This window comes from Lissotriton vulgaris, chromosome 12, assembly GCF_964263255.1.
Source record: "Lissotriton vulgaris chromosome 12, aLisVul1.2, whole genome shotgun sequence".
NCBI lineage: Eukaryota > Metazoa > Chordata > Amphibia > Caudata > Salamandridae > Lissotriton > Lissotriton vulgaris.
In genome coordinates, this window is record NC_141700.1 from 703,102,580 (window position 1) to 703,113,591 (window position 11,012).

The 11,012-nt window shown below is 40.8% G+C and overlaps 1 protein-coding gene across 1 annotated transcript in view; it reads left to right on the forward strand.

Moving 5' to 3' along the window:
- The window catches only part of TRIM56 (tripartite motif containing 56), a 67,836-nt gene extending 57,782 nt beyond the window's left edge, over positions 1-10,054 (forward strand). The window contains exon 2 of the mRNA XM_086945938.1: positions 6,848-10,054. Coding sequence (XP_086802064.1) covers positions 6,848-8,812 — 1,965 coding nt within the window. The 3' untranslated portion in view covers positions 8,813-10,054. The remainder of the gene's footprint in view (positions 1-6,847) is intronic.
- The last annotated feature ends 958 nt before the right edge of the window (positions 10,055-11,012 follow it).

Genomic DNA, 11,012 nt, shown 5'->3' on the forward strand with positions numbered 1-11,012 from the left:
ATAATGCGATCTACCATTTCTCTGGTCTTTCACATAGGTAGCAGATGTTAAATATCATTACTCAATTTAATCTCACTCATTGCTACGACCCCAGAAGAATGAAAGTCTGAGTGGTGCCACTAATATTCAAAACTGTGACTTTCAACTTGCTTGAGACCGATTTCTACAATAGATGAATTATTCCCCAGAGCTATCATATCCAGCCCTGATTATGTGTATATATGTTTATTCTAATAGTTGGTGTTTTCCCTAATCACGCTACCATTGTCATGTAATACAAATATACCAACTTGTGGTGGCAAGTATGTTGAGTATGAATTTGTGAAAGTCTAATAGATTTGTAAAATTACAAGAGACAGTAGACATGGACAAGGGTACAATGTGTTATTGCAAGTCTCACTGGAACTTTTCATAAATAAGAAATTACAACTGATGAGGAGTTCCATGATTAGATAGGGGCGTGTACCTCAGAAAGGCTGGCAATATCTTCAATATGTACTTTTTCTCTGTACACAACATTATGTTGTATAGAATACTCATACTCTGCAAGGTAACTCCTTGCAGCTGAGGTAGCATTTCTGACGCAGGCTCCTAAACTTGATGAGCAATCTTGTCAACAATGCATAGGCTTCAGGTCCTCCCCCTACTCTTATTCACTTTGTCATACAGACTGTGCCCTAAAACTGTATGTAGGCCCCAGATATGTTTTCTGAGATGACACCAACATATAAACAACCAGTGTCATACTCTTCACCAAAATATTAGCCATCGTGTCTTCCAGTCCCTGGTGTTCACTCCCACTATTTTATATCTTCACCTGCATTTTTCATTTCCTTGGTCCCATGGCCATTGTGGCTTCATTTGCCTTTTTTCTATGTTCTTCCCAACATACTGTTGGTCATGCAGTGCCTACCTTCCTCACTGCTGTAAGAGTTTAATATCTTTACCTCCCTCATGACATGGATCTTTTGGGTATCTGAGCAGCTTTCTCTCCAGCTACGAGAGTTAAGCTTCCTTTACTCAGATGTCAAAGTCGGATCTGAATGTGATGTTTCTTGGTGTGTGCTTTAATACGCTTAAAAGAATGTTTCAACTGCCTGCAGAAAATGCCTTCTAATAACAAACCCACTTTTTGCTTTCATGAAATCTGCTAGTTTGTGCTTCTTTCATGTATCACTTCCACCTTCCAGTATGGTTGACCCAGACCTATCCTCAGACCTGATTACTTGGAGCCATATACAAGCTTTTCTGCGGTTATCTAGATCCTAATGGATTCAAGATGGTCTCTGGAGACAACTGGGACACATTCCGGCAGTGTAAGGCAGCATATACAGACTGGAGGAACAGAAATTGTCTCAATTTAAAAACTGAGACGAGTGAAATCATGACCATGGGAGATATGGTTTATGTGAGTTCACATTCTACCCATCCTTTATGTTCAAATGCTAATTCCATGGACTTCGACTAGAGGGGAGGTAACCTTTTGTGACCTCTGTCACTTTGCTCATGACCCTGGCCATTCATATTTCTCAGACCAAGCATGACACAGGTTCAGGTTAGAATGATCTTGTCTCAAAAGTAAATTATGATGGCCTTAAAAGGTAGTGATGGGCTGGCTGCCCTATGAAGTACACTTACATCCGGATTTGGAACAGGGCATTACATCCGCTTCACATCCTGGGTTCTGCTTCAATGCATATGTGTGCCTGCAAATGAAGAGGCAAGGCCTCATGCCAAGCCCTACTTTCCTTACTCTTATTGGATGGGCTTATTTTGATCTAGCACCTAATTTGCTGCTAAGCCTCAGGCAGACTCGATGAGTCTTTGACAGAAGTTCAAATACCTTTCACCTCTTACAGGAAAAACAATACTCCACATCTTACCAAAACGGAACCAGGTGCTACTCATGACAGCAGATAGTGTTCCCTCTCAGGACATGTGAACTGTTGGCCTCTTTATATCCTGCCAGCCAAGCAACTATTTATTGCCCAGTCAATGCCTTATTCTTCTCAAGGAGGCCAAGCTGCGGCTTCCTAATGATACCCATGCCTGTCAGCTTCTTAAATTCCAGCATCAAAGTAGTATTCTACATTACCAACCAGTCTCTTCTCATCAGACATTCAGAATCAGCATGAGAGTCAGTACCTTCATTCTTGCGAGTAATATCTGCCCTCTTTTTCTTGACACGCTAAACATGCCAATGGGAAGCAAGCATACTATTGATCAACTCAAATGCTCTACTGGTGATTTGCACTTTTTTCTGTAGAAGAAATTAATGAAAGACAACCTGGGAGGGTGCTATGGCTCTACACATGGGGAAGTATTTACTCAATGTCATGGAAAGGAAGGTTGGATTAAATAGCCCTGAGTTCTATAGTCTAGTTTAAGACTGGGAAAGTACTTCCATGGTTATCTCAGTTTCTAAAACAATGGCAAAGCGGATGTGCGCTGAATATTTCAGGCCCATCGACCTTCTCATGATATAAGTTATTTGATATTGATATTGTCCGATTTCAACTTGGTCAGCATGTTTTCCGTTTTTATACACTATTTAATAGGTTCTCAATCCTGTAATTTAACACATTGATATAATAAGGTGTGTAGCAGCTCAGTTAGTAGGATTTTAAAAGAGTATATCTGTTTATAGAGTTCTTCCTGTGTATCCGTACAGGTATTCCATTCTCTGTGTGTGATGTAACTAACCAAAGGTCAAAGGCATCACTTCCTCTGAGGACACCGACCCAAAGGTCAAGCAGTGTAACTTCCTGTGATGTCACACGATCCAAAGATCATATGACGTCACTTCCTGCAACTTCATTGGGGGGTTATAAGGGCATGTCATGTCAATTCCTCTACCCCTGGCATTTTGGTGGATCGACTTCCATGGCTACCACGTTGACCCTGGTCAGTTCACTGAAACTCTAAATAGCTCCTTAAACCTTTTACAGTTCCTTTGATCTTAAAATCCGTCTCTTGGATAACTGTGGTAATTCCTCAGCTAGTACATGCCAGTGAGCGCTGACCTCCTAGTCTGTGTGCATTTATCTGATAAAGACCAATCCACGTTCACTTAACAGCTTTAGTGTCTCTTAATAATCTTGAACTGATTGCATGTTCCAGTGACTGAACAATCAGATGTCTGCCCTACCAATGTTAATGTTATTTATTTAGGCCTACCAAGGGTACCACAGGTAATTAGGAATCAAGGTTCCATTCCAGAGAGTAAGCCAGAGAAATGGCTATTGCATCCTGCAATGGCTTAATGCACTCAAATTACCCCCGCTCATACTGGTGATATTTTGCAAATCTCATGTAGCAGATAGGAGGAGGATATGCGTAGCGATTAGAGCTGCCCTAATTTATACTGGGAACCAGGATTGATTTCTCCCATTGGCTCCACATGCTTTAATTCTGACCTAATTTAATCTCCCTGTGCCTCAATATCAATGTGTAACCTTCTCTTATATATAGGGTTTGCAAACATCACTCTGATAGTACATGTTTTAGAAGGCCACATTCACTATTGCTAAATGTTTCTATATGATTTTGGACAAAATATGACAAATGAAATGTATATGGTTATGCACTAGTAGCCACCTGCTATGTTGGTGATATGTTGTGATTGTTGTTCATGGACATTACAGCCTGTTTTATTTTTTGGAGATGCTTGGATCCAGGTGTACAACACCTCCATTGTCTCCATTTAGGTGTACATCACTTGGTTTAACTCTCAATGTAGGTTTAGAGATCCTGATGTTTGCAATAGTGCATAATGACTTACATTTGAGAATCTCATATTCCATGTGTTGCCAAGTAGCAATGTCAGCATGGTGTGGTTTTTGCCCACGCTGGAATGTTCTTGGTATATAGACCTGGTATTATCTCCATTCAGGTGTATGGTGCATTGTTTGTAATGTAGTACCTTGTGCTCGATATTGGCAAACATCATATTCCATGTAGCACAAACAAATAGCATTGGTTTCACATGGGATTCACCTATGATTGGCTCAGAGTGTGTTTACAGCATGTGATATTTGTCTCCATATATATTTTGGGCTCCTGTGTAATGAATTCCCTTACAGATATATGTTCACAAACATTATACTTCATTTTGCACATCTTTGTAACATTGACAGTGCACTGGTTTTCCTACTCCACGCTCCATGTAGATACATAGTGCATGGTGTTTGTATCACTGTGTGCAATGTAGTGACCTAAGCTCAATGTTAGCGACCCTCAAATTCAATGTAGTGCTAAGATGTAATGCCGTTGGCGTGTGGTCTTTGCCAACACTGACTTTGGGTGAGCTTTAATTTACCTGTTAGCCACCACTAAAGTCTGCAATCATAAAGAACATCATTTTTTGCATATGCAGCAACTAGGCAAATGCTTTAGTTTTTTACATAGTTTATCCATTTTCCAGAAGCTTTTAAGGATATTTGTAACACTGGTGCATAAGCATGGACTTTAACATAATATCTAAAAAATGGCAGATCAAAAAGCTAGTAAGCCAAAAAAGGAACAGACTGGCACCACAAATATTGTGTCTACAAAATTTGGCCTACTCCTTTAGTATTTCGAGCTAGAACTAGCCAAGTTCAATGTCCATGTTATTAGGAAAAAACTGAGAGCTTGATTTAGGTTTCAGCAAACGGGTAACTCAGTCAACAGCGGTGAACGATATCCCATCAGCGAAAATATAAACCATATAATATCCTATGGGATTTATATTTTGGCAGACCAGATATTCTTCACCGTTGTGATGGAGTAACCGTCTGCGGAAATCTTAATTAAGCCCGGAGTGATGTTCTTTATGATTGCAAACATTAGCTGTGGCTAACAGGTAAACTAAAACTCACCCTAGAAATTCAGCCTCACACCGTTCATCTCGAAACCTAAGAAGATTATCTGAGGCATTCCCCAAGGATCACTCCTCTGTCCCACCCTCTTCAACATGAACATGGTCCCCATGGCCAGCAACATCAGATCACACAGACTCAACAACATCCCCTTCGCCAATGTCACCCAGCTCATCATCTTGCTGTCAGAAGACCCCTCCACCACCAGAGATAACTTCCACCAACTGGATGAAGCAAAACTGTCTCAAGCTTAACACAGACAAGACAGAAATTTTCATCTTCAGGATCAACACTTCTCCATGAAATGACACATGGTGGGCCACTGAGCTCGACCCATCTCCTGCACCAACAGACCACGTCCGCAACCTCTGTATCATTATGGACAGGAAGCATTCCATGAAGAAACAGGTAAACGCAGTCTCATCCACCTGCTTCCACACCCTACGCATGCTCCGCAAGATCCTCAGGTGGCTCCCAGTCAACAACAGGAAGACCGTCATGCAGTCCCTCATCACCAGCAGGCTGGACTATGGGAAAGCACTTTACATAGGAATCACTGTCGGCCTCCTAAAGAGATTACAGACAATAAAAAACTTAGCAGTCAGACTCATCCTCGACCTCCACAGACGAACCTACATCACACTACACCTTAAGAAGCTACACTGGCTCCCTTTCTAGAAGAGATGCTAGTTCAAGATGTTGACCCACAAATGCAAAGCCCTGTATAGCAAAGGACCAGCTTACAAAAACAAATGCTTAACATTCCAAAAACCAACCAGACACCTACAATCCACCTCCCTCTTCCTCACAGACACCCCCGGATCCACCGAGGTAACAGCAGCGGTGGTTCCTTCTCACACCTGGTGGCCAAATCTTGCAAAGACTTTCCTCAAGACCTGGCTGTTTGAATGAATGGATCACCGCGAAGCTAGCAGCAACACAAGAGCCTTGAGACCATCACAGGTGATTTGCCACTCTTTGCCAATATTTGATTGCTTTAGAGGATTTTAGATTCCCTCCCTTACACCTGTGACGCCTTTCACCAATCAGAACCAAACTGAACATGTTTAAAGGTTGTATTGTGTAGGCCATTCCCAAAGAGTGTGTTGCAATTGGTCAGGAGGTGGTAAAGGTATGCATGGTGGAAAAATGGGATTTACTATGGAGTGAAGTGTCCGCTCTAAATACACAGGTTTAACTGAGCCTCTGCAATTCATATGGAGAGATAAAGAACATGTTTTGCCAGGGGTTTTGAATGTTCAGGGGCAATCTAGTGCAAGATTCATGCAGAAGTGCAAGGATGGTCACAGAGATATACAAAGAAGATGTGTGCAATGAGGTATATTGGAGCACAGTACATTTGAGCAATGTTCTAGGATAAGATAAGGGAGAAACATTACATGTGAGAAGAAGTGCAGGCTGGAGTAAAAGCAGTGGGACATGACAAAGGACACTCAATATAATAATAATAATGTACAGTAGTTGTAGACAGAGGTAAGTTGGGATAAGAAAAAGTTTATAGAGGTTATAAATGTGATCAAAGATGTCACATGGTCTAAAGGCTGGCAGAGGATTTTAACAGAGATATTATTGGATGAAAAGGGAGATTTCAGTAAATGTGGGCAGATGTTTAGGTAGGGCTACAGGGGTGATTAGAAATGTGAGCATGATTATAATATGAGAGACAAGATGATGGAGAATTTGACTTTAAAATTATGGCGGAACGACAGGAACTACACAAAACCACACATTCCTGATCAGTAAATTAATTCATAATCCTCCCTCCTTCTCTGTCCTCCAGTATTGTATACCTATTTCAACAGTTAATATTGAGAACAGTGTTAGGAACAATTTCTACCAATGGAGCTGTGTAAGGGAGGAATTATGTATCATAGATGTATCTGGAGGAATTTATCCAGTTGCAGATTGCATGTATTGTTGATTAACCTTAAATAAAGATTACTAATACATATTTACCTTTATTTTAGATGACTGAAAGAGAATTTTCATTGTCTGACGCCCTCACACAGGACTTCCTGACTTGCAAAATCTGTTTGCAGAAGTTCCAGAAGCCTAAAATCTTACCCTGCTTACACACTTACTGTGAATCATGCTTAGAAAAAATGATTGTGGATAACCGCCTGAGATGTCCCGAGTGCCGAGAAGAAACAGAGGTATGTCAAGGGTCTGGAAGTTTCAAGACCAACTTTTTCATCAATGGCCTACTGGATCTGGTCCATTGCAGTTCAGAGAGTGAACTGACCTGTATATTGTGCCCCCTCATCAAGAACAATATAAACCAAAATGCTACCTCCCGTTGCTTGGACTGCTCAGATAATATGTGCCACACTTGTGCTAGTGGGCATAGGTGTTCCCGACTAACCCATGACCATCAAATTGTTGATATCCATGATTACTTGGCTGGCAAGTATGATGTAGAGATCAGAAAACGTCATGCAGTGAAATGCCAAATTCACAAGGGTGAAAACTTACGCTTCCAATGCAAATCCTGTTGTAGCGTCATCTGCAGAGAATGTCGACTTGATGAGCACCTCAACCATGAGTGCTTGTCCCTCTCAGAAGCTGTAGAAATCCGCAAGCCTGTCATCCAGGAACTTCTGAAAGGAGTGGAAGGAAACTTGCAGCTCATTTCCAAAGGAAAGACAGCTATGGAGGAGAATTTACAGAAACTCAAGGCACAGGATACCTCTATTAGGCAAATAGTTCAAGAAACTACTTCCAAGGTGATCACACATTTGCTTTGCCGTCAACAAGATATTCAGAAGAAGCTTGGTGACTTTGTGAAGGAACATGAAAAGGCCTCAGATCTTCTGAGGTCAGATCTAGATTTGCAAGATATGGTGGCTAGGAGCACCATGGCATTTGCTGAGAAGGTTTTCAGTCTAGGGAACGAGATAGAGATTCTGTCATTGGAGAAGATGATCACAGAAAGGCTTCAACAGCTGCAGAACTTCAGATGGAGAGCAGTGCAAGAGGCATCTGCCGGACTGGTTATCTCTGGAGACATGCACAGCTTTGGCAAATTGTTCCAGCTTTCACTTAGCAGCAGTCAGCAACCTACACATGAAATGGGCATGGTTCCTTGCAGCCAACCTGCAACTCAAAGAGGACAAATAGATTCCATTAGCATTTCACCAACACCCAGTTGTCTTATGCCAAAGCCACGATTTGTATCCAGCTTTAGAGTTAAGGTTTATAGTGATGGGAAAAGACCCAGGGTAACAGGATTATGCTTCTCTGGTCCACAAGAAATTCTTGTAGCAGATGAAGAAAATAAAAACTTGAAGAGGTTTTCTCTGCAGGGGGAGTTGAAGAGCAAGCTCCCAGTGTCAAACAACAAGGGTCCTTGCGGAATCGCTACCTTAGGGAAATATGTAGTCTACTCTGCAGCCTCTAACCTTTGCCTGGTAAATGATGATGGTGGGATAGTCTGGCAAAAAGTTCTACCAGACACCCAAGCCAACCATGCTATTACGGCAGTGGGCACAAAGAAAGTGGCTGTCAGCATTTCAGGATATGTAGAAGTGTACAATCTAGAAGGAGAGCGTGTGAAAAAGATTGTGCCTCAAGATCAGTATGATAGGAAATTTGTGTTTCTCACGTGCAACCGGAAGGGACACTTTGTTGCCTCTGATTGGTTTAGAAGAAATGTAATAGTGTTCAATGAAAGTGGCAAGATTATAAGCACTTGTGATGAGAAGGGGTTAGAGGGCTGCCAACCAGGTGCTGTCTCTGTGGATGAGGATGGAAACATCTATGTAACGATTCACGAGACAAGTAAAGTCATTATGTACTCCCCAGATGGCAAATTTCAGGGAGACTTCCTCAGCACTGTTAATGGAATAGAGAGACCTCGGGTCACTGCTATTCTTGACAAAACATATTTTGCTGTTGCTTTAAATAGTGGTACCATTCACATCTTCAGATTCTAGCATCTATTTTGTGGTGTAAATATGAACTGCGTATGATATAATACAGATGTTTTGTTTCCTTAATTCTGGGTGAAATCTTGATTGGATTTTGGTACTATCACTATCCTTATCCTTAAAGACTTACAGGCTATGAACAGTACAATGGTGAATATAATTGCACAAGGCCCAATGATTCACTCAGGGACAAATCACAACATAGTGCCTTGATGTCTATTGTGACTGCGCATTAAGTGAGCTGGCCTGTGTCTGGAGAAAATGTCAGATGTCCTTTGAGATGCAACTCTTTGGTCCTTTATTCCCATCATATTGAGCATCTTGCACTTACATAGTGTTCCTCACATATTGAAGTATGTGTATATGAAGTCATGTTTCATGGTGTATGAATAGTAGCATCAGAATTTGAGGCAGAGATGTACTCATTTATACAGCGTACTGACAATACTTTTGTCTCATACTTTATATTAAGGTAGGAGAGCTATATATAATAAGTAAAAATCAATGTAATACCTATGCAGTGTATACACAAAACATAGGAACAATGTTTAAAAAAAAATACAGGTTTATCAGGAAACCTAAACACATCATTATTATATTATAAATTGCAATTATGTGAAAAAGCAATTGTTTCACGATAAAGGTCAGGGTTATAGGTCATGCGTTAAAGGTCATTCAGACCTGACACAATAAAAAATATTAGTCAGCACTTGACAAGTGCCAATAAGGGCTGTAAAGGCCCATATGATGTGTGTCACTGTAAAGGTGGCCAATGGCCAACTTTCCCTGGTTGATGTTTCATGGAAGTAAAGAACTCCACATACTGAGATACAAACCAGCACAGCAGAATATATGATTTGTATTGTTCGGGAAACATGACCCAAGGTCAAAAACATCACTGTTATTCACACTACCCATCTATAATTCTTTACACTTAATGAACGTATTCAAGATCTTTCATCTTTCCGATCGTTGTCAGAGCTTTGTGCCACTGACAACATCTATTGTGTAAGAACAGTATTGAATCAACTTTAAACACTGTGAGTCTTCTTGCATTCAAAATTGTGATAGTGGAAAAGAAAGTACACTGACAAAAGAAGGGTTTCTTTAGAAAGCTTTGTCATATTCCACTGATGTGTGGGGTTCTTAGAATGTGGGGATTTGAATCTGAGGGGTTGGAGAGCAGTGATGGTAAGCTAGTTGAGGTGTTAACTTGAACTTAAATAAAGACTTCTTCAAATAGCCTTTGAAAGATTTAAAGTGTACTTTTTTACACTGGCGACGAGCAGAAGAACCTTTTTACCTCAACAGCTATGAACATTCCTCCTAATTTCTTTGTTGTCAATAAGTTTTTTTAATGGAGCGGACATTGGAGCGGACATTGGCAATGCGACTTATTGTTCATACTTCCAGGTCAGTTCAACCAAGGGCTGAATTGGTGTTTTTGGGTGGTGTCTGTAGCAGGAAGTTTAGGAAGGGGATTGCCAAGCTCCAGAATCTTCATGCACGCGGGAGCCCCACTAACTCCTGTCAGACCTTTTTTATTCCTGTGCATGAGAGAATTGTTCACTTGACTAAATAGTGGCCCAAAAAGCATTACCTCATGCACCTGCCATTACTCACCAAGGGCCACACAGTCACTCGCCTTTCTTCCTCAGTGCGAGCAGCACAGACACATGATTTTCTTACTCAGCACGAGCTGCTGAATCCTAAAAGGATATCACTTGCCTGGTGTCATTAAATTACGCTATCATGACAGCTCCTGTCTTTGTTTGGATTTGTAATTACAAGGAGTGTGTGCATCTTGGGGTGGGCACACTTGTTCTGCTTTTGGAACTTCTGTCTTTCTCTTGGATTCAGCATTGGGTACATTAGACAGAACTTGGCGGCCATCTCTTACTCTAACACTTTTGCATCTAACTTTCACTACACTAAACATTTTGTCTGCCTTGTTAGTGAATCTTTGTAATTTGACTAGCAAACAGCCAACGTTAATTGGGAACTTTAACAATTTTTAAAATTGTTTTCTAAGCAGGTTTTGCTTCTTTTCTATTTTGATTCAGATATTGAATCAAACACCAGCATAATTATTTGGAGTCAAGTATCACATCTGTTACCAGGAACAAGTTTAAAAAATGTTTAATTTTTGTTTCTTTTTAAATGTATTCATTTAAGTGCTTAGATCCCTGATTATTGATTCTTGTTT